This window comes from Capra hircus, chromosome 11 (genome assembly GCF_001704415.2).
Source record: "Capra hircus breed San Clemente chromosome 11, ASM170441v1, whole genome shotgun sequence".
NCBI classification, from domain to species: Eukaryota; Metazoa; Chordata; class Mammalia; order Artiodactyla; family Bovidae; genus Capra; species Capra hircus.
This window is the reverse complement of record NC_030818.1, coordinates 95,806,098-95,830,640: the sequence shown is the minus strand read 5'-3', so window position 1 is coordinate 95,830,640 and position 24,543 is coordinate 95,806,098. Positions and strand designations below refer to the sequence as shown.

The 24,543-nt window shown below is 44.9% G+C and overlaps 1 protein-coding gene across 8 annotated transcripts in view; it reads left to right on the top strand.

Annotated features, from left to right (window-relative positions):
• Nucleotides 1-24,543, top strand: part of MAPKAP1 (mitogen-activated protein kinase associated protein 1) — a 239,815-nt gene that overhangs the window by 191,910 nt on the left and 23,362 nt on the right. For all 8 annotated transcript variants that reach the window (XM_018055771.1, XM_018055769.1, XM_018055770.1 and 5 more), the window contains 2 exons: nucleotides 2,749-2,889; nucleotides 18,561-18,698. In XM_018055771.1, the coding sequence (XP_017911260.1) occupies nucleotides 2,749-2,889; nucleotides 18,561-18,698 (279 nt within the window). The remainder of the gene's footprint in view (nucleotides 1-2,748; nucleotides 2,890-18,560; nucleotides 18,699-24,543) is intronic.

Genomic DNA, 24,543 nt, shown 5'->3' with positions numbered 1-24,543 from the left:
CAAATTTAGGAGTGAAAACTGGCACTTGTTTGAGCTTTTAGGACTACATTAGCTGGTGTATTAAACAAAATGTGTCATTCTTCAGTAGCTTCTGCAAGAAGCTAAATCAATTTCTAGCCATATTTATGCACCACTTTATCTAAAAGCATCTGAATTATCATTTACAGCTAAGATGCTTTATTAGCAGCTGGCATTGAAATTGCTCAGTAAAAAATTATATGTCACGTTATAGTAATTTTTAAATTGGTTTTAATCCAACATCATAAAATGTAAAACTCTTAAGTATGGTTTTTAAAAAAAATAATTGGCATTTTAGCATAAATGGACTGTTACCTCTTTCCAAATCAAATACCTGCAATATTTAGAAAATACTAATTAGTAAAGAAAACAGAAGTTCTTGAGCTAGATTGTATCTAATAATGGCATTTTTCTCAGAAAAGATGGCTTTCAGTGATTTAAAACATGAAAGGATTTTAGTATTTCTCCAAAATTCTCAATTTAGGAGGTTCTAAAATAGAAATAAACACATCTTGGCAGTTCTGTTTTAGTAAAAGGTATATTTAGAGAAAGTGGATAACTATTCAATACCTTAATTTCTCCTCTTGGCTCGGAATGTGGATATTACTAGGGAAATCATATGATCGCAGCATCTCTATCCGAAATCACAAGTGTTCCAGAGAAAGGGGGCAGGGCAAAGGCTGAATGCCACTGCGCCCGCCCTAGCAATGTGACGTTGGCTAAGTCACGAAACCTCTCCGATCCTGAGGATGTAGTGCTTGCTATTCATCCAGTAGATTGCTGTTGAGCTCTTGCTTTATTCTGTACGTGGTAGAACTAGCAGGGTCGGGGCGATGGTGTTTAATAAAGCAGTCACTCTGTCTCTGCTCTTGGGGTTACAGTCTAATGGCAGAGACGGGCGATTACTATCTGTGATAAATAACCTGAAGGGAAATGCAGGGTGCAGTGACAGGAGGAGCTGAGCTAGACTCAGGGTTCCTTGGAGTGCACTTGAGCTAAGCTCATCGAAGGGATGGGGAGGAGGCCTGGAGGAACAGGTCAGGAGGGAGCCGAAAGGGGAGAAGGGTGCCTGGACAGAGAAGGCAAAATGTGGACCAAGTCCCAGGCATCCAGTGACTGGTGAGGCTTAAAGGTGAGGCTGCAGCCTTTCTGAGGGGAGCACATCATTGTAGGTGCTAGGATGGTCTAGGCTGGGAAGAGTTGTTGTGTTTGGAAATAGAACATCCAGTTCCTAATAAATCAGTTCAATGTGAAGGCATCAGAAGCCAGCTTTGACTTAAAAGCCTGCCCTGTAAACAATAACTGTGGAAAGGAAAGTGTGTATTTGGCAGGCATAATAGAATTTTCCAGTTTTATGCCCAAACCTAGAGTTTTACATCCCTCCAACCCTGTACCAAGGAGTTCTCTCTCAGTTTCCCTGTGGACCCAGCTCTGGGTTCTCATCCCAAGGCCTCGGGCGCCCTTTGGTTGGCCTTTTCTAGACAGGTGCGTCCTCCCCCCAGCAGCTGCGCATTCAGAGGACCACATTCCAGACTTAGGAGTGGGGGGGTGACAAGAGTTCCAAAGCCTTGGCTTCTTCATCTGTATGATATGAAAATTCTAGGAACTACCTGCCAGGTTGTCTTGAGACTTGAATGCATTCTTTCAATACATTTTGATGTTCTATGGATGGCGGATTCTAGGGTTCAGAGAAATAGTCACATGTCCAGCATTATTCTTGGCGACAGAGCCAGAAGTTGAGCCCAGGTCTTCCTGGCTCCAGAGTCCAGTATAAACCAGCTGCTGTGGAATTCAGCAAGAGCTGGAGTCTGACTAGCCTGGGCAGAGTTTTGACAGAAGGGATGTTCTAGGCCAAGGGTACCACATAAGCAAAGGCCCAGAAGTCGAGAAGCCTGAACCTGTACACAGTCTGAGGAGTTTGAGAACTGCTTAGAGAAGGTGTGTGTGAAAAGTGACAAGGGGGAAGTTTTTGTTTCTGTAAGACTGGACAGCCTTGATTGCTTGACTGAAAAGAGTGTGCTTCATTCAGGAGGCCTTGGGAAGCCAGGGAGGATTTCTGAGCTCCAGTGTTCTTATTTGTCCCCAGTATCTGAGTATTTGGTGTGCACAAAGCTCTGATTAGACGTTTGATGAGTGAATAACTGATCAAAGCTTTAGAAAGACAAACTGGAAAGTCCTGTAGGAGCTGGATTGCTGAGGAGCCTGATGGCCAGGAGGCCACTGAGGAGACTGCCACGGCCATCTGGGTGGAAGCAGGCTAGTAGCTGAACCCGTGGAAGCTGTGGGCCGCGGGACACGGAGCTGATAAACAGACGGTTTGAGAATCTTGGAAAGGACAAAGATTCTTCAAGGAGCATGGATTACTCTTATGATCAGGAAAATTATTAAAAAAAGATTCAAGAATCTGAGTAACCATGTTTTTGTGACTTTGACTTACTCTTGTGGAGACAGAGCTTCTGGTGAGCAGGGGTTTTTCTGCCCTCTGTATGGCTGCTGCCCTGCCAAGGGGCTGCCATAGAACTAGGCAGTGTTTGTGGAATTAATTGTTGAGTGATTAATATGTTACCGTTCTCTGTTTACTGGAATGGCATTATTAAGTCATCGCTCAGCCTTTTCTTTTCCAAATTAAATAGCCCATATTATTTTAATTTATCCCAAAGCATTTTAAAGCAGACACCATTTGCCAAGCCTCATGTATCTTTATGTGTTAAACTGCTTTTTCCTCCCCAGGTTCAAGGGCAGACGGGGTTTTCGAGGAGGATTCGCAGATTGACATAGCTACAGTACAGGATATGTTGAGCAGCCACCACTACAAGTCATTCAAAGTCAGCATGATCCACAGACTCCGCTTCACGACCGACGTCCAGTTAGGTGAGTGTGTGGACAGGTGACAGACTTTCTGTAAGCGGTCGGAGTCGACATGGGGAGAGAAACCGCCCGCTGCTTTGTGTGGCCTGAGTGACGAGCAGTGGTTTGTTTTCAGAGCACATGTTGAAACAATGAAATGTAAAGGCGCTCCTTTTTGCCACCTGAGTGCTCTGTCTTATCTTCTTTTTTATGAAGTAGAAGATTAGAAATAGAACTAACTTGAGACTCTTTTCAAACTGATTGACTTCTGTGGAGTTCCATAATTTCCATTCTGTAATTTTCTCACATCCTCTCCTTAGAACTGCTTTGTAACATCGCCACTTGCCTGTTCTCATTCCATGAATTCATTGCTATTCATTCATGTCTTTATTCAGGAGGCTTTTTTTAATGATCTCAGAAGCTATATTTGGATCCTAACCAGATAATCTGGAACTAAAATTCAGTTAATATGTGGGGTTAATTTGTTTCCACGAAGCACTGAATGTCTGTTACGACTTAAACCTAACAGGAGTAGCAAGAGTGCCATGGTGGTCAGCATGATGTGAACACCACACCATCCTCCTCCTCATGGCCATTACCCAGAGGTGTCCTCACGTGTGAGTGCTGCACACGCATTAGTAACCTACCTAAAATGTAGGTGCTTTACTGTCTCCGTCTGGCAGAGAAGGTATGAAATAGATGAGGTGCAGGGAGGTGACGTCTCATGCCCACACTCACACAGCAGGTGGTTTCAGGGTAGAATCCTGGTCTGGCTAATGTGAGTGCCCGTTTCCTAACAGGACAACGGGAGGCGGACAGTGGGTACAGGTACCTGGCTTTCTCAGTCAGGGAGCTGGCCTCTTCCCTGGCTCTGCTGGGACCTCAACCACAGCACCCCTTCCTGGGCATCCTGTACTTCATGTGTACAGGGAGAAAGCTTGAATTCTAACTCTAAGACTCATGAATGTTCTATTTCTCACAAAGGTTTCATATGTGTCTCATAATAAAACCTTTTCTTACATGGGCATCAGTCCAGCTAATTTGAAATAAGTCTCAAAAATCTCTCAAATATCTCTTACCAGCTTGACTGACAGGAGCTTGAAGTAAGCTGTCAGTAGCTTAGTAATTAAGAGATGAGCATTGGCATCACATCTGGTTTCAATTGTGACTCTGTCAACAACCAGCCATATTAGGCAATGTCTTAATCTTTCTGAGCCTCAATTCTGTTCTGTTTAAATGGGAATGTGAGTGTGCCAGCTTCTTAGGATTACTGTGGGGAACAAGTCAGATACTCCATCGAGCTTAGCCAAGGCCTGGCAGTTGGTAGACCCTCTTAAGTAAGATCTATTAGTGGAGATGCAACATAGTAGAAGCTTGGAGGACAGACTCAAGAGTTAGAAGTCTCAGTTCAAACCCTGACTCATTTGTTAGGTCTATCAACACAGGCAAGTGATGCAAAGCTACAGTCTCCTCCTTTGTAAGAGGAAGGTAATAGTCTCTGTCTCACAGATGGGGTGATTATGGGGACCAGATGTCTTATCACATGTGGAATGCTTAGAAAGGCCCTGGCACATAGCAAGTGCTCAGTAAACATCAGCTTCTAAGATGATGGTGATTATGGCAGACCAAATAGAGAAATTAGCACCAGTATCTTAGAAACAGAACACACAGAACCCATCTTTTTTCCTGCTCTGTAGACCTCTTTATCCCTCCTCACAGAAAACCTCCAAAATGGTACAAAAGGCTTATTTAATGTTGATTATTAAAACACAAAGTTCTTCAGAGTTTTTCTTCCTAAAGGTGCTTTTTCTGATATCTCTCATAGAAGTAAAAATAATGAGGCTGCTCAAAAACAAGCCAGAAAGGGGGTGAAAGTACATGCTGTACGGTTCCATCTATATAATAATATTCAAAAATACACAAAGATAATCTGTAGACGTAACGACAGTGGTTATCCAGGGCTGAAGAGACTACAGTGACTGGCGAGGGAGCATCTGGGGTGCTGGGAAAGTTCTGCTTCTTGGTCCGGGTGCCGATTACATGATTTCTATAGACTTGGTGGGAAAGTCAGGTTTTATATAGTCTTAGGATTTATGCAGTTTCTGTTTGTATATCCTCAGTTAAAAGTTTGCAAAGATAAAAGTGCTACCCATACATCGTTCGTGCTTGCCTGCAATTCTTTCTCAGTAACAGAAGGTCTGCTTTTTCTGAGTGGTTCTAACTTTAAGAAGCCCAGTAACTAGCCTGACTGCAGTCGAGATAGAGGTCCAGGGTACAAGGCGGGGATTCTCCCAGGTGAGCATAATCAGCAAACCCGTGCCTGCTCTTTCCCCAGGTGGAAAGCAGTGCCTTGGAAAGATAACCGATAGTGTGGACTTCTTTCCCAAAATTTTTTCTGAAGGGTAAAAGGCAAACTTGAATTCATCAGATTCTGATCTGTGTATTCATTCAAAGGGAAAAGTTCACAAAAGGATCTGTGCCCAGACACCCAACTCTGCAGGGAACAGTGGGTTTGAATCCCAGCTTTACCGCTTACCTGCAGCCTAAGCTTAGACAAGTTCCTTCCTCTTTCAGTCTTCATGTTTGTCATTTATGAAGTGAGAATTATAATGTTTACCTTTCAGGACTATGTATGAAAGTGGCCTACAGGAGTTTATCTTAGTGTTATCCTGTCTTTAATGTTTATTTTACTTGTTGCTTTCTCTCCTGGTCCGCCATCTTGAAAGTATTTAACCAGATCACTCAGAGTAGGTAGTGGCTCTACTGGCAAGGGGCCTCCCTGTGGCTCAGCTGGTAAAGAATCTGCCTGCAGTGCGGGAGACCTGGGTTCGATCCCTGGGTTGGGAAGATGCCCTGGAGAAGAGAAAGGCTACCCACTCTAGTAATCTGGCCTGGAGAATTCCATGGACTGTACCGTCCATGGGGTCACAAAGAGTTGGACACGACGGATTGACTTTCATTTTCACTTTCTGTTGGCAAAGTCATGGTATGGACTTGTCAAGTAGGTGTGGATGATGCTGGTAACCCAAGTATCTCTCTAGAGCATTGGTTCTCAGAAGCAAGATGACTGGGAAGCTGGTTGTGGTCAGCTCTGGATGTTTCCAGTGACACCCATAGCGCCCTCTGGTGGAGAGTCACAACTGAGGCACTTCTAAAATAGGTATCAGCATTTGTTTCCATTATGAATCTAAATTTAGTCTTTAGCATTATAAACAAAAGCTTCATTAATTTATCTTAAGTACAGTGATTTTGTGACAGTCGGATAACCATGCCAATGAGTACTATATCATGCAGTGAGTAAGTCCACTTCCTATTCCCATGCACATGAATTCAGATACACACTTCCTCCTTGGAAAGCAAATGGTAACACCCTCTCATTCTCACATCAACAACAAAAGCCTGCACACAGCAGTCCGGAAATTCTTCCTTTCTGAAACAGAATCAACTGCGAAGTTCAGGGCAGCACACACTCTTTATGAGCAGTCAAGTGAGCAGCTGGATTCTGAGATCAGTAAATAATTTATTTTATTTCAACTGACTAGCCAGGTGCTTCAGATCTTTCCTGACACTGATGGATGGTCTCCTCCGCTCGTCCATCCTGTGTCAGTCAGAGCAGAGATTTCACTTGCCCCCTGTGGCAAGTTCTAAGCAGTAAGTGTCTGTGTGCGGCAGTCACCCCCAGTGCTGCCGATCCCAGAGAAGACCAGCCGTGCACTCTGAGGGAGTGGTACCTGAGAACGTGTTGCCGCGGCTCGGCATCCCCGGGCTCCACGGGGCCGTCACAGCAGCCTGCCTCCCGATCGAGGAGCAGGGACCGATGCTCCAGTTTTACCATCTGCCACTTGTTTCTGCAGAAGTCAGGGGATAAGAGGCTCAGATTTTGATCTGCAAGACCCCAGATTCAATCGACTTGCCACCAGAATTTTATGTGAATGAAAAACTTTATTGGAGGCCATTCATGAAATGTGGGGCAACAATCTAATCTTTTTAAATAATATTAACAAGAAAAATTATAATTTTTAAAGTGAAGTGAAAGTCACTCAGTCACACCTGACTCTTTGCGACCCCATGGACTATACAGCCCATGGAATTCTCCAGGCCAGAATACTGGAGTGGGTAGCCTTTCCCTTCTCCAGGGGAATCTTCCCAACCCAGGGATCGAACCCAGGTCTCCTACATTGCAGGGAGATTCTTTACCAGCTGAGCCACAAGGGAAGCTCTATAATTTTTAAAAGCAGATATCATTTATCAAATGCTTGCTATATGCCAGGCACTCTGCTGGTCATTCTTGCATGCATTGTCTCCTGTGATCACAGGACTTTTTTAGATAGTACTGATATTATCTCTATTTTTTTATGTGAGAAAAGTGGGGTGTAGGGGAAATCTAGTAAGTACTGAAGCTGAGATCAGAACCCATGACTGTCTGAGGCTGAGGCCTCTGGCTAACCGCAGGATCATTCCTTGAAAGCAGATCCTCCTTGCACCAATACTCTATTCCTATAACAACGTATGGTATACAATGAACTTTCACCCCTTTACCCTATTTAACTGACACAACACATTAACAATGCTATTCCCATTTCATGACAGAAAACTGACATTTGGAGGAGTTAGTGAAATCCTGTGATGTATATATAGCACTTAGTGCTTACTGGCACTTAGCTGTTACTTAACAAGTACTGTCTTGCCCTCCCCCTCAGTCATCGCATACACAGTAGGATATCCATCCCAGGAGCAGAACTGGGACTGAAACTCAATCCCATACACTCAGTCCAGTCCATCACAGGACAGACGCCTCGGTCATTAATAGAGTCCCTTCACCAAGGAAGTGATTACTTCTGGTTGGCCCCTTCCAAACATTCTGTGCATCCTTCACTATTCTCCCTCCCCTGGCGTCTGGAGGTCAGTGTCAGGGTAGCGTGTGTGCTGCTAGTCCCTCCTCCATTCCCACTGTTGACCAATCATGGCACCTCTTCCCTCTGGGCAGACCTGACCCCAGAATCCTTTCCAACACTGCCCAGAAGCAGTGCCCGCCAATCAGTTGGTGTTGGTTCTTAGGCTGAAATCTGTTTGCCATCCTTGCTGTACCAGCCCAGAAAACTCACCAGACAAACCCATCATGCCTGACTGTTCCTATATTTCCCAAAAACATTTTGGATTTTTTTTCATCTTGTCTGCTTCCCTTCCGTGGTAGGCCTAAAAGTACAGATGCCCTTTAAGTGTAGACCTTGCTTGAACTTATACCAAGTTGAGATTTTTTTCCCATTAACTTGACCTCCTGTGTGCTTGACCACAGGATCAGGCACTAAGACATGCTGCTGCTGCTAAATCGGTTCAGTCATGTCCGACTCGGTGCGACGCCATAGATGGAAGCCCACCAGGCTCCCCTGTCCCTGGGATTCTCCAGGCAAGAACACTGGAGTGGGTTGCCATTTCCTTCTCCAGTGCAGGAAAGTGAAAAGTGAAAGTGAAGTCGCTCAGTTGTGCCCAACTCGTAGCGACCCCATGGACTGCAGCCCACTAGGCTCCTCCATCCATGGGATTTTCCAGGCAAGAGTACTGGAGTGGGTTACTAAGACATGGTTGCTACCCAAACATCCCAAGGTTGGGTAGCAGGTTGAAGTAAGTTTAGGGAAACTGACTCTACAGGCGTCAAAAGGTAGACTTCCTTGATGGTCCAATGGTTAAGACTCTGAGACTTCACTGCAGAGGGGCACAGGTTCCGTCCCTGGTTGGGGAACTAAGATTGTGTTTACCACATGGTGTGGTCAAAAAGTTAAAAAAAGAAAAGGATCAGATGGCGAATGCCAGCCATGATCTAAGAAGTCCATGGTATACTATCAATAAGTTCCTGTTAGCTGGCTTACAGAAACTGAATTAATTATGACACACCAGCCAGGGGGCTGCCAATAAACCCATGTAAGAATCAAGACAGGGAAGGCCTTTCATTTACATGGTACCCTAAAGCAGCAGTTCCTACCATGACCGTGTATCAGAATCACCACCTCCTGGCCTCTTCCCAGATCTGTTGGCTCAGAATCTCCTCTTAATTGTGCAGTTTGGGAAATGCAGTCTCACAGTATTCAAAGGACTTTCTTGCCCCTTATCTCTTTGTCCAAGGCTTGTTTTTACTGATTGGGCAGGTCAGCCTGGTTTTCCCAGCACAGGGTCTCAGGCTGAGAAGTGTTATGCTGGCCATGCCACTTGTGCTAACTTGTGCCCTTCACCTTCTCAATTGTCAGTATTGACCATCTCCATATCACTAAAAGAATATAGTACTGAACATATAATATACCATGAATTCCATCCATGAGATTATTGTGTAAGATTATAAAATAATCTCTACCAGAAGTTTCCATGGTTACATCCATTCTCTCTTCATGAAATAGTCCATAGGCGTAATCACAACACTTGTGATCACAGTAGTTTGTTAACAGAAGTATCAAGTGCAGTAGCACATACCTTAGAGAAGCAAAGAGGGCTTCGTCTTTAACCACCTCCAATCAGGTTTGTGATGGCTGCCTGGAGCATCACGCTAAGGTAGCATCTCAAGCTGCATCTGAGAGCAAGGTCAACTCGGTGATTGATTAAAAATGCCTGCCCTGGGCCTGAACATGACGAGAGGCAGCGTGTTTGCCATCTGTTGTCATTTAATCCATTGGTCAGTACCAACAAGCCAGCCCTCAAGAGAAGACCTTATCACAGTGTTACTTTTAAGACACAGCATGCAAACTTAAGAAACACATTACAACACAGGACTGCCTGGGTGAAATCTGTATCTGTGGCCTGGTCTTATTACTCCTCAGGCTAACTCTGACACTAAAAGTAGTAACACGGCATCCCTGTTGCTTTCCTCTGGAGTACCTATGGAGTACAGTTCAAGTAATGACACAGTCCTGAAATGTGTGGTCTTAAAAACGGCCTGATCTTCCTTCCATGTTTCCATCTCAGATTGAATACTAAGGAGATAACCCTTCTCCGTGTAGAGACACTAAAATGTTCATGGGGAGACATCCATTGTGCTTAGCTCCAAGATCCTTGGATCCACTGAGTCATTTGAGAATGCAAATTCTAACGTTCTAAGTACTTGTAACAATAAGCTAGTAACAAATTCTAGTAATAAATGATGATTCTCTTCCTATTGTGGCAACATTTTCTGAACCAAAAGTTGGGACAGAATTTAACAAATCCTAGTGAACCTGTGAAGTAGCAAGCAGACACTATCAAGACTTCCTCCAAAAAATGTCTTTACCACATTAGTGCTTAATGCAGTGATCAAGTTAAGGGAAGATCTCCTGACGGAAAATGTCAGAAACTCGAGGGACTTTTTCTAACTGTATGCTTTCCTTTCCACTCCCAGATCTTCTCTTTTGAGAATCCCTACTGGGTAATCCAGGATTACTAATGACAATGTGCCAGGCTCCTCAGATGGCTAAGAAAGAATTAAGAACTGGAAAAAGTGGATAACCACTGGCATAATGAAAATGAATGGGAATCAGATAGCTGAAAGTTGACCAAGGTTCCGTATTCTTTTTACCACTTCCTCATCCTTGGCACTTGAGCTCCACCGGTGTACTGAGTATGGGGAAGATCTGCTGTTTCCTCATTCTGCAGGTGATTAATTACAAATTCTCTTAAGAAACATTACTGCTTCCTCACATTTAAGTTCACCTGAGGTATATTTGCTAAATCGCTTCAGTCGTGTCTGACTCTTTGCAGTCCTTTGGACTGTAGCCCACCAGGCTCCTCTATCCATGGGATTCTCCAGGCAAGAATACTGGAGTGGGTTGCCATGCCCTCCTCCAGGGGATCTTCCCCACCCAGGGAATGAGCATTGGCAGGCAGGTTCTTTACCACTAACACCCCCTGGAAACCATGTATTTACCAGGAGAATATTTAGTTTGGGAACCTAACTTCCCAGTATAAAATCTTTGCAACTGCCTTCTCTACAGCAAGAATTTCGCCCTCATCCAAGGATGGGTGTTACTGAGATTAAATAGTCCAAGGTCTTGTTTAGTAAGCGCCTTGTGCTGAGCACCGTACTGAGTTCTGTACAGACATGGTCTCATTCATGGTCAGGCCACCTCTGAGTTTGCGTTCCAAGGGTAATGGTCTAGTCAAGTATAGCAGACTTGTCCCCAAGTCTCTAACTGATCATACATTGAAATTGGCCGCATTTAGCTCTGGATCCCAAGTGGTTTTGGGATGTTTATCCACTTAACAGAACCAGTGATCCACTTGATCTCAAGAATGTAAGGTTCTACTGATCTCATTTTGGATCCCTGATAAATTGTCGGAGACTGTGCATTTTATACTGCAATGCATTTGATCATTATAAAAGTGCATAATGAGATATACTGGATCTTTTTAAGCCCCAGCTTATTCATTTGGGGATATGAATTATGTTGTAGCTCTGTCATTAATGGGTGACATCAGACAAGGCATATCCCAGCCCTGAGCCTCAATTTCTTTGTATGGAGAATAAAAGTCCCGGACTGGGTGATCTCTCAGGTCTCATTAAGCCCAAACAGCCTGTGTATCTGATCCTGTGTGTAAATTCAGAAAAGTTTCAAAGACTTCCCTGCCTGCTCTGTGGATGCAATCGATTGCTATATAGATTTAGCAAAATCCACTCTGGCAAGGAGTTGTTCAGTGGCCCTCCCAGGAGGCTTTTCCAGGCTTTCGCAGGCTGTAGGCAACCGGAAGACAAGAGGATTGCAGAACTGTGTGAAAAGCGATGCTGGGATTTACCAGTGGTGGGGCTTTTGTAGTCTCAGACTCACGGTTGTAGGAAATTGATGAATGAACCACACCTCATGATGTCTGAGCAAATAAACAGTAACTCGGGAAATACACTGAGGTGTGGAATGTTAAATGCCCTAATTTTTGCCAAACTGGTGTTTCAACTTCTTGGAAGGGCATTTTAAGCGTGCCCTGAGTGGGGCTGTGCCTTCTAAGAGTCACGCATGCCCCTCTGGGACGGTAGGGAACAGCTTAGGGGTCAGAACACGTGGACTCAGTCCCATAGTCCCGGGCTTCAGCCCCGACGTCGCTGCTTACTAACATGAGTCACCCTGGACAAGTATGTCATTTCTCCTTTCCACAGTCATTTTTAGTAGTAATTCTGATACCAGTTGAGCCCTTATAATGTCCCAGGCACTCTGCTCTTTTCTATATGCTTAGGCCATTCTACCTTCATGATACCCTGGAAGTTGGTACTGTTTCCCCATTTTACAAGGGCGGAAGCTCAGGCTCACCAAGGGAGACTGCCACTTTGCCCAGGATAACATCAGCAGACCAAGATCTCCAGATTAATGACCTGGAGACCATGCAGGGCAGGGGTTCCCTAGCACCAGGGTTTCCACAACTTCAGGTGTGAAAATATTCTTCCTGACTTTGAATTGAACTCTTGGAGGTTGCCAGGAAGAAGTTTGCCCTCTTGGGGATAGGAGGCTATTGCCAGGATTCATGGGGTTGAGAGCATTGGTCTCTGAAATTGGACAGTCATTCTGGATCCTGGTGCTTCTCATACTGGGGTATAGAGTGGCTCCCCAAGAGAATCACCCCCCACCCTCACCCCAGACTAGAGCCTGCCAGGTCCCTTGTTCATACCCCTCCCGTGACTCTCCAAGCTCACACTCAGTGTCCTGACCATCACCTCTTGATCTGTGTCACACCCCTTAGCCTAGTGCCTGACTCCAGATAACAGCAGTCACGAGAAGCAGTAGCAGGTGTCCCTGTATATGTGAATTGCTCAGTCTTGCCCAAGCCCAAGCCCAAGCCCAAGCTCAGTCGCTCTTTGCAACCCCAAGGACTGTAGCCCACCAGGTTCCTCTGCCCATGGGATTCTCCAGGCAAGAATACTGGAGTGGGTAGCCATTCCCTTCTCCAGGGAGTCTTCCCGACCCAGGGATCAAACCGGTATCTTGTGCATTGCAAGCAGATTCTTTACCATCTGAGCCACTAGGGAAGGCCACTAGCTACGGATTAAGCACTATTGCTGACACTTTTACAAGTCTTATTTCATTCAATCCTTATAACAAGCCCATGAGGTGGATTCTATTCTTGCCAGTTTTTAGCAAGTTTCCCCAAATCACAGCATTAGAAAATAGGGACGCTGATCCCCGAAGTCCGGATCAGGAATGTCTGACTCCAGAGTTCCCTGTCCGTAACCTCTAGGCCACTGCCTTAAAACACAAACTGGGCTGCTCCTGCCTTCCTGGTAGAGATAGGCTGAGCTTGTGATAAGTTGCTACACATGAAAGGACCCAGCACAAAGGTTGTCCAGGGTAGGTGCCCAGTCTGTGTTAGCAGAAGTAACACATAGGGCTAATTTCTTCTTAGGGAAATCTTTCAGTTAGCTAAAACAGACGCAGGTCTCCTGGTGATAACTCTAAGGCCTTGGACAAATCGTCTCCCCAGAGAGTCGTATATACGTTAGAGTTGCATTTTTGTTTATTTTGGGCTGTCTTGTTAAGGAAGGATTTATACGCTGGCGTTGATGTAGGACAGCAATCAGGCAGTGTTTTCTGCTTTGACAGTTGGTGTGATAGTTTGCTCCCAGTGAAGTTTGACTCACTGTATCTGGAAGCTGTCAGAAGTGGGAACATGAAAAGGTCATGACGGATGGCTTTGGATAAGTGGGTTGGGGAAGAGAGCTGGTAAAGGAGACAAATGGCCTCCCTTGTTTCCGAGGGAAGGGGCCAGCCCTAGCCGCTTCGGGCCAGCCTGTGTCCTGTCTTCCTCCTCACTGGCCGAGCCTGCTGGAGTTGAGCCTCCCAGGCACCGTCGGTCAGAGTGGCACCCGCGTTTGCAGCCCTGTGGCTACCTGAGGACTGCTCGGGGGAGGTCGTCTCCAATTTAGGATCACTTCTCATCATTACCAGTTATAGAATTTAACATACTCCTCTCCTCTCATGTTTTAAAAATTAGGTGGCTCAGACAGTAAAGCATCTGTCCGCAATGCAGGAGACCCGGGTTCTATCCCTGGGTTGGGAGGATCCCCTGGAGAAGGAAACAGGAGCCCACTCCAGTATTCTTGCCTGGAAAATCCCATGAACCGCGGAGCCTGGTAGGCTACCGTCCATGGGGTCGCAAAGAGTCAGACACGACTGAACGACTTCACTTTCACTTTCTGAATTCTAAAGTAGAAACCAACCCCCACCAAAAAAGTCAACTTTTAAAATGCTGTTTGTTTTTATTTTGGTGAAATTTCCACTGGCCAGAGTTGACTTAACCAATGAAGCAGATCCTTTTGACCTCTTTTCTATAAATATTTTCCCTGTCCTTCTCACCTAGCATCATAAGAATTTTTCCAAATCAGAGCTTTTTTTATACAGTTTTTCATGGTTGCATTGTATTCCGACATGGTTGTCTTAACTAGTCCTCTGTTGTTGGCCATTTAAGTTAGAGAAATGTAAACTTAATAGAAACCAGCTTTCCCTTCTTTTCTTGGGCATATATTTATCATTTGAATTGCCTGTTAATCATGCATAAACGACACTTCAAGGAGTGCCTCTGCCTTTCCTTCAGAAGAAAGTGAAATTGTTAGTCGCTCAGTTATGTCCGACTGACTCTGTGTGACCCCATGGACTGTGGCCCGCCAGGCTCCTCTGTCCATGAGATTCTCCAGACAAGAATACTGGAGTGGATTGGCATTTCCTGCTCCAGAGGATCTTCCCGACCCAGGAATTGAACCTGGGTCTCCTGCGGTGCAGGCAGATTCTTTACCAGCAGAGCCACCAAGGAATCCCTTTCTTCAGAGACTTGACACAAAAATGTCAGCCGAGGAAATCAGAACCATGCTCCGCGGTTGAACAGAATACTGATAGCACTTCATGCTTCAGTTTGCCACATATGAACAAAATTAAAGGTGTGCATTTATTGGCTGCTGCTGCTAAGTCACTTCAGTTGTGTCTGACTCTGCGACCCCATAGACGGCAGCCCACCAGGCTCCCCCGTCCCTGGGATTCTCCAGGCAAGAACACTGGAGTGGGTTGCCATTGCCTTCTCCGATTTATTGGCACATTTGAATATTATTTGTTCCTTGGTGAAAATGGAGAGAGAAGACTAAAGTCTGGGTGAGGAGCAATGGGGTAAGTCCCACACTCAGGACCCGGATGGCTCTGGGTATGAACACGACTTTCCCACTTAGACCCTCCCCAGCCTTAGACCAGCGCCTTCCCCTCTCCTAGCATGGATTACAGCACCTCGCACAGTTCTGGGGGAATAATGCTGGGGCTGAGAGGACACGCTCTGGAACCAGGTTACCTGGCTTTCTTCCCATTCTGGCTCTGCCCCTTAGCAGCTGCGTGAACTTGGCCAAGTTACGTCTCCTCCCCATGGTTTCAAGTTCCCCATCTAGAAAGTAGAGGGAAACACAGGAACCGACCTCATCCGGTGGTTGTGAGATTGGCATCAGTGCACATGAGGGGTTCCTACCCTTTCTGGCACAGAGTTGGTGCCAGTTAATGCCTCACCACCCTTTACCCCCGACCTGGCCTGTAGCACCAGCCTCCAAACTGCTCTCCTCTCCACCAGGCTGCCTTGTCCTTTCAGCTCCAGGCCGGGGCCTGAGAAGTCTGTTTGCTTCAGGCTGAATTCCGCAGTGGAGGCTGGGTGTGCTCAGTAAAGTGGGCTCCGATGGTGCTGCCGCTTGTCCGGCAGGAGCGAGCAGGGTCCTGTGAGGCCGTGTGCCCCGCTTTAAGAAGCCAGACCTCACACACATCTCAAGGAGGGGGAGATTATTTAATGTAGAAAAGGATTTTTCCCATCAGGAGAGATTCCCCTACAGGCTTCTTTAAATAGTGACTCCTCTAGGCAGGCAAGTGTTTCACAGATCATTAACTGCTTGACTGAAAGCCTGCAGGGCAGAGAAAGTTAAAACTAAAGTGTTGGGAGCCCCTGCCAATTACAGATCAATCCAAAATGAAGATAAAGTATCTCTGAAACTAGGAGTCACTGGGAAAATGTGATTTGATTCAGAAAAAATCTGATTTCCACGCAGCTGTTTTGAAATACACCGCTTGTTTCAGTGGTGTTCCACCTGCCTGCCTGTCTTGATCCTAATGCATTCAACTCCCACATCTTCATCCCCAAACCACAGACTTGGGGGTTCCCCTTGCTGAATGGTGACTGCACACTAACCCCAGGAAAGGGTGTGTTTGGGAAAGTGTTCTCGTGGTGGAACAGCTTAGGCTACTGATGCTAAGATACAGCCCATAATGGATGAACTCTACAGGAACAATTTGCAGATAAAAATCATAGAAGTTAAAGTGTACTTTACATGATAAAAGAAAGATGAAAGAGGACGAGAGTCTGTTACATCTGAGATGGTTACAAAAGTCCTGCTTTGTGAAGTAGGCTCTGTTGAAAAGATTGATGCAATGGGGAGTGACCTTGGCTTGGAGCAGGAGCTGGTGATGTATGTATGCGCATCCCTCTGCTAAATGGACCCAGATTTGTAGCACTAATATACATGGGAGCCCAGAACCAAACTCAGTACGGCAATAAATCAACAGCCACTTTGGGTGTCATTTCTGGTTTATATTCCACTATTGTTCTATCACTTTAATTCATGTCACTATCATCTTTTCATCTGGAACAGTTTTATATAATTTTCCAGTGGAGTTACCTGACAAATCCTATCAAATTAACAAGCTACATTAACAATATTGACTGACTACAGCTTCAGGAGTTGCAGGGCCATAGAACAAGGTTTTAAAGCCGTGTCTCTCTGATGACGATCGTCCCCCTCCCTTTCTGAGAAAGGAATGTGGGGCAGAGTTTATTCCACAGAAGAGATATGCACATTTATTTTGCTCTACTCGTTTTGACTTTTATAAATGTCAAAGTAAGAAGCAGAGGAAGGTAGGGAGGGGGGAGCCACTTACAACCAACAATCATGGTGTAAGTACTTTTCTTCTTTCAGGGAACTGTAGAAATGTCCAGATCTTTAACAATTAATGACCAAATTGGAGGGAAGAATGTGACTGGGTAGTCATAATCTATTTTAAGTGAAATGTAATAAAATCAGTCTCCTGATACATTCTCACCCTCCTGAAATCATCTAGACCTGAACGTCCAGAGTCAATTGGGCTGATGACATTATGCCTAATTGAAATATGGCATTCCTGAAAGATGCCTAATGACAAATTCCGGCATTCGATTAATTAAAAAAATACCAATTGTTCATCTTTTCCTAAGACCACACGGTAATGACTGGGGTTAAGCAACTGAACTGCAGGGTCTCCTTCAGATACGGCAGGTGACACGGTGCTGTAGTCTCTTCAGCCTCCTGCCTTTGTCTGGCTGCTATCTGGGATTTCTTTATTCATAAAATAAAAGGGAGATGAGTGGAGTGCATAGCACAACTCATCACTAGGATTTTGTATATCTGTTCTTTTTTAATTTTAAATGTGGTCCAACTGGTCGTTGTGGTCTCTTGGTTTTTGTTTTTTAATGTAGCTATTTTATCTGCCTTATCTTTTGGCCTACCAAGTTTTCTCCCGTGATAGTTTAAAATTCCTGAGCGTGATCCATAGGATGAAATATGTTAACTCTGGTTGTCTTTTCTGTTACAGAATGTAGATGCGGTGATTTTAACGGTTTCTTATATCTTCATTTTGCTTGTTCTCACTTTGACCCTGACCTTGACACTGTGGCTTAAAAATTAATTACTTTTAAGATTCCTTCTGGGGCCCACTCTGGAAGGATATTGAAGGGTTTCGTTTCACTTCATGAACAGATTCCTCAGTTTTCAGTAAAAGGGAAACGAGAGCTTCTAGACTAGATGTTATGTGTCAGGCTGGGCACCGTCTGCTCGGAGATCCAGGAGAGTGTGGCTGTGGTTTCCAAGGTGGTCCCAGGACACCCTGCCTCCCTGGCGCTGTCACGGTTCTCCCGACAGCTTTGCTCCCGGTCACTGCGCAGTGTGTTATGTCTCTCAGGGCTCTGAAAATGAAAGCTGAAGTCCCCATAGTTAACATTCTGGTTCCCTGTTAGAAAGCCTTTGTCGGATAAAGTGCATACCCAGGGCTATCTCCCTTAGTGGAGGAGCAGTGCCTCCACAGCCTGAAGCCGTGCGCCTGGAAGGTTTTACATGAAGCACCTTGTGGTCCTCCTGTGACTTCCTTTAAATATGCTGTGGACAGTTACTTAGTGTCAGAGAGTTCTTCAGTGAGAGAGAAATTTTTCCTGTGTTTGGTGTGGAAGATTTTTCCAGGTCAGAAGCTCTTCATTGGTAGCCTGACTGCTTAGGCATAGGTGATTTGACAGCTCTGCCTGCCCAACCCAGATCTTCTACAACAAAACACAGCAGAGACCACGGATGAGAATTGTTTAGATGAACCTTACCTTACAGTGTATTTCACTAACGATATGTAGGTAAGCTTTATATTACATCTTTTCCAAGAAGGAAGGCTTCATCATACCTTCATATATGGATTTTGGCTGCTGCCCCTCTCCCCAACCCCGACCCCGGCTCACTCACCCAGGAGGCCAGACAGGCATCTTCTCCGTGCCATTTGGAGTCTCCTTACATCTGTCTTAAGAAGCCCATGGCATTCCCCGAACCCTAGGGAGAGTTCATGCTCATTCAGTTTAGGATTTACAAAACAGGTCAGATGATTTCACTGAAATCACTTACACCTCATACTTCTCGTGGCTTCTCTTCTGTCCTCCCCTTGGCCTTACAGGTATCTCTGGAGACAAAGTGGAGATAGACCCTGTCACGAGTCAGAAAGCCAGCACCAAGTTCTGGATTAAGCAGAAGCCCATCTCGATCGATTCTGACCTGCTCTGTGCCTGTGACCTTGCAGAGGAAAAAAGCCCCAGTGAGTAGTGCCTTTTATTTATGTCTCCTTTCTCTCTTCCCCCCGCTTCCCCTCTGTGTGCTGGGTGCCAGGAGAATATATTGCCACCGTGTCCTTTTTTCCTTGGGTCTCTTTAATTCATTACCAGAAATTTCTTTTAATCAAATGGGATTGTGTTGTGGTACCGAGAGCCTGACACGGGCCCCTCTTCCGCTCAGTCTTGATGGCAGTAGAGGCACTCACAGCGGCCCCTGACCTCAGTGCCCCCCCACCGCCACCCTCAATGGGGACTGGGGGCTGGGGGCAGCTTCCTGCCAGGAATCTGCACTCCCCAGAGCCCTCATTTCACTTTATGCTCCCTTCCTCTGCCTGTTTGGGGGGTTGGACCAGTCAGACCCGGACCTGCCTGCCTTCCTGGCCAGATCGAGGGAAGCTGGAGAATTTCCCGTGGCAGCTGAAGACTAGATTTAGATATCCATCATGCCAGAGGTGTCAACACCCTCCAGATTATTGGCAGCTGCATGACCTACCAGCTCGTAATTAAACCCCCGCCTGGTGCTGTGGAAGAGATCACTGCTGGGCTGGCACGCCTCTGGTTAAATTACCAAAGTTGATACAGTCCAAGTGTATATTGTAGCATATATGTTTTTGCAGTTCAGTAATTGAGGATAGCCTTTAGATTAATCATTTTTAGGACTTCAGTCCCATGAAAAGACAGAAAGGACACAGATCACACTGATACTCCTCCATGGAAGAAGGGATTTGTTGATTTGCTGGTTCTCGCCTTCAGAGCCTGTTTAGAATGTTGCCACCCAGCACGCACCCCAGTAGCGTAGCTTCCAACTCAGTAACTTGGAGCACCCAATTTGTGTTAGTCTCCTTGATTCCAGTGTCTGCTAAATTGGGAACAAATACAGGGAACAGTAAGAAATCTAAAGGCCAGCAAGTGTCTGTAATGTGGCTCCAGTTTTTGAGATGAAACCGACCAAACAGGGGCCTAAAGAACAAAACCTGGGCCTGGATCCCACCTGGCCTCGTTTATGCGGGGGTGTGTAATTGTTTTGTTGAATCCAGCCGTACTACATGGTCTCCTCCTTTCAGCTCCATAGCCTACAGCTGAGCAGGAAGGGGGACCCTAGTGGTGCAGGGAAAGGAGGAAGGCCATGCTTACCCCCACCCCCGCACCGTCCCACCGTCCTGTCGTCCCAGTGAGGCCTCGGGGGACTGCAGAGACAGCATGGCTGCCAGAAGGAGTGGTGAAAAACCGCCTGCTGCTCTGGGGCCCTTGCCCAAAGACCGCCAGATTCCCTCCTCCTTTAGACAAACATCTTTTTCCTAATCCCTCTCCCTCGAGCTAGTCAGCCAATAAAGATGTCATCATTCTAGTGTCTTTCTTCCCAAGAACTCAAGATGCTTTGTAAAGTAACATTTTATAAATGTGCCATGTCTCTGAGAAATGAGAGGCAGTCCATTTACATGTTACCTAGGGGGATATGCTGGAGTGGAAAGGTTAGGGAAAGAGCTAGAAACAAGATTCAGATTTCCCTTATATTCCTACCAAGACACTATGCGAGCCGGGCTGGGCTTCAGGCATCAGAAGGTAACGGATGTAACACGCCCAGCCTCGTAGGGAATAAAGCAGAGATGGACAGCCACACCCTCCTGTGGCCTCTTGAGGCTACTCAGCCAAGAAGTACTTCTCACACATCTCTGAGGGTGAGGCCAAGTTCCAAAGTCTTAGGGATCCAGAGCAGACCTGGGCCCCGCCATTTCAGTACTGACAGCCCAGCAGGAGAGTCTTTGTCGTATGCTCAGACCTACTGGATGGTTCTGTGTAAAACCTGCACGTGTAGGTCTTGGTAGAGGTTCCCCCTCTCACTCTAGAACTGTGACCCTTTGTGAGCAGAGAGGCACACTGCCTGCCCCAGTAAAACACTTCCTGAATCCTTGTCTCCATCACAGCACTTTCAAACCATGTCCCTTAAAACTCTGGGTTCTCGGGGAACTGCCAGGGCCTATGTGTGTGTCTGTGTGTTTGTGTGTATATGTATGGGTGTGTGTGTGTAGGGGGCAGAGTTGGGCATGAGGCTTCCCCTTCACCCAAAGGATTCTGCATTTAACTCCAACCAGTTTGTGGATTCTGCACTTGAAAAAGTCAATTGATAAAAAGGATTTTGCTGTTTTTAAAATATATATATATATATATATATATATATATTTGAAAGTTGCAGGCTCACAAAATGAAATTCAGACATTGACTATTTCAGGCTAGTGGCCCATAATTTCCCGTCCTGAATTTGGACTGTGGTCTCTTTGAACTACCAGCACACAATCACATGTGGAATTTTGTGCTTCTGCTCTGCCCTCTGCCTGGAATACGCCTCCAACCTGACCCTTTCTCTCATTTGTGGACACCTCCGTTTCCTCACACGCAGCCCCCTCATTTGTCAAGATCCAGCTCCCAGTGTCAAGACTTTTTCTGTAATTCTGCCCCCTGGAGTTTGCACACACCCCTGGTAAAGCACCTCACATACACTGTGTGTGTTTGAGGTCTGACCCTCTCTCCTACCCGCATCTCCATGCTGAACTCACAGACCAGAGACTGGTTTCCATAACCTTGTCCCCTAGCTCAGCACCTTCAGGGTTGTTCTTGGTGAGTGTTTACTGTCGTGAAATAGAACTTAATGAGGCCACAGTTTAGAAACCAAAGTTATTCAACGACATTTATATTGTAAAGTGTCCAAACAAAGGTGTATTCAGTGAATCAGCTTGATGCTGTTACTGTTTTATGATTTCCAGTATCTCCATCAAATTAATTCATTGACTTAATCTAAAAAGTTCATCTTCAAAACCATCATCAGACCACAGAATTAATCTATGGGGCTGCTGCTGCTTTTTTTTTTTTTAAAGGATTAATGGCAACCCTTTTTTATCTTCTGTGTCTGTTGAACCTTAGAAAAAAGTTATTTTAACAGCACTAAAGAAATGAAAGTCACTATATTTCATAAGTTTAGCCTGTGATTTTTATCAGCATAGTGATGTATGTTTGTAGCTGAGTTTACATCAAAAATTATTCTTGGGGCCTTCTTGAATGAATTATGGCAAAGAGAGAGAGTCTAGAAGTAGATAAGGTTTTTTGATTTCTGCAATATATTTCCTTTTTCATGTTTTTATCTCTTATAACACAAGTGTCTTGCCGAAGACTGGAACGTGTGACCAACTGGAATAATTTAGTTGTGAAAACAGAGCAGACGTGTTATTAAACAGCCCTCTTTACAAAAAGGCAGTAAGTGTTTGGAGGATAATGAAGTTGTCCCCAGTCTTACTTGAGACATGTTTGTCAGAATTTTGAACAGAAAAGAAATGGTTTTTTAAAACCTTCGAATATGGCCAGTTTGCAGTGTTTATTGAGAAAGCTGCTGTCAAACCATTAATTTGGTCGTCATAAAGAACACAACTCAAGTTTAATTGATGCCGAATCCAAAATGTATGAGAATAGCTGACTTGGCAAAGGGACTGAGCATTAAGAGCGCCTGCAGTGAAACATGTAATTACATACACTGTGGCATCAGAAAGACCCGGGCTCTGAAGCCCTGCTCCGTAAACAGCCACGCTATGGCACTCTCCTTCCCTAACTTCTCCCTCTTTGGCTGTGTTCTCACAGGGATGATTCATTGCTCTGTCCCTGTGAGTGTGTAAGACTTGGAACTTAATCACTAAATAGATACATGCCTTAAAAAAAAATGTACATGTAAATATGGACTCTTAACAAAAATTAGTTGAAAGAAGCAGTGTGTCCACAGCCCTGAGAAATTAAGAATAAATTCTGCCTTTCTGGATTTTAAAAAATGCTGTTTGCCGCTATTATTACTCAAATCAGTGATGTCTAAGTCAGATTTTGCCACTCCTTAGGGTATCTTTTGCTGTTTTGAAGGATATCACTGACCTCTCAAAGATGAATTAATGTGAATTCATTTTAACTGAACAAAGATTTGTATACACCATATAGAAGAATGTTTCCAACAGAAAAAAACCACAGTTGAATTGTCTCAGAAATAATTCTCCATCCTTATAAGGTCTAGACATAGGCTTTAAATGTGGTGGGCACTCTTTTTAAGTCCTGGTTTCAAATTTCAACAGTGAAACAAAAGCAAGGACCCTTTCTGTGAAATTAGCACCCATCAGGGACTCTGAAGCTGTATTTAAATAAAGTACCAGACTCAAGGATGCCACGTCTGGTTTTATCATAAGAAGGTTGTGCAGGTTTAGAGTCTTTAAAGGAAGCAGCCTATCATTAAGAAATCAGATTTAAACTTTAATAAAGTAGCTGTCGTCTTTATAGCTGAAAAGAGCTCTGTATCTCAATTAAGTATAGATGATATAAAATCTTAAGGAAGCAACATAATAGAAGTAACCTGATTACGTTCTCTTGCAATAGTATAATTTAAAGGAAATCAGATTCTGTGGATGCTGGTTGTGTTGGGGGGTGGTGGGGGGGTTGTTTGGGGTTTTTTTGGTGGGGGGGGGGCACGGGGGCAGTGGTTCAAACCACTGTTTGGATCCAGGGCAGGAACTCTTTGAGACTGTGAGTTAACCAAACTACAGGAGACTGTTAAGCGCTGGTGAATAGAACCTGCTGGATATTTGAGCTGAGATTCAGTTAAGGTTTTGAGTTAAATTCGCTGGGTTTATTGGTGACCTCCCACTTAAATGAATCTTTCTTTTCATAAGTACTTGACAAGATCTGTAAAGTAGTGTATTTAATTTACTAATTAAATTAAAGCTACTGAATAATGATTTGTCCACATTGATTTAGCTTAAATAGGAAAGATCAGCATTGTTGTGATCTTCAGCAACATTAATGGCCGAGCCAGTTAGACACAAAGGCCTCTTGTGTTTTATAGGTCAGGAGTACATAGGTAAGCCCTGGCTATAATTGAATTGCCTGCACTGCACCCTGCCGTTGCAGATTTCCTCTGCCTCCCCATTCCATTGTTGCACTGGGGCTTAAGAGAATGTTAACGCCGTAATAGGCACAGGGCCTTCCCCATTATACGTCTTGCTATCGAGCGGTTCTGCATGACTAGTTAAAGAAGATGGCAAGAAGATTAATGAAAGCCGGGCTAATACAGAAGGGGGTACTTTTGCAAGACTTCTACCGAGGAGATATTAGAGCTGAACCAGAGCTTGGCTTTTTCTTTATCCTGTGACCTTTGAACCTGCCTGACTGTTGAGAGCTGCCAGGGAAGTCGACATTTTGATTGATGTTGGTACACGAGTCAGTCTTTCCCACTGAATTCCACATCTGCACGAAAATAGCTTTTCCAGCAGAATTCATACTGGCTCGAAGTGATAGCCCACTTGATGGCTGAACTGCTGTTATGTAGTCTTCATTTAAAGCTAAAAGTATCTGATGGTTTAATTCGCTATCCAGTTTTCATAGATTATAAGCCTTCACTTATATGTTCTTAATGGGTTTATCAACCCATGGTGAAAGAGCAGTGTTAAGGAGTGTTCAAAGATTTGCAAACAGAGCTCCAAGGAGGCTTTATGGGGGAGTAAAAGCAGTCATCAAACAAACCCTTCACCATCTTTAAAAAAGAAAAATCAGTCTGAGGGCCCAGGCAGACTGACCTTCAGGTTTTTGTAAATAAAGCAAAGTGTCTGTTTCTGGAAAGCTTTCCATGGGGGAGTCTGAAACCCTGCCTCCGCACTCCACCTGAGCCCCAGCTTAGAGCTGCTCTTGATCCAACCAGATGCTAGTTTCCCTGAACTTGACCTTGGGACACTAGCATTCTCTCCGAAAGGGATTATTATGGTCTGCTTATAAGACAGTATGGTGCAGAAAGGAACCTCTTCATTTGTT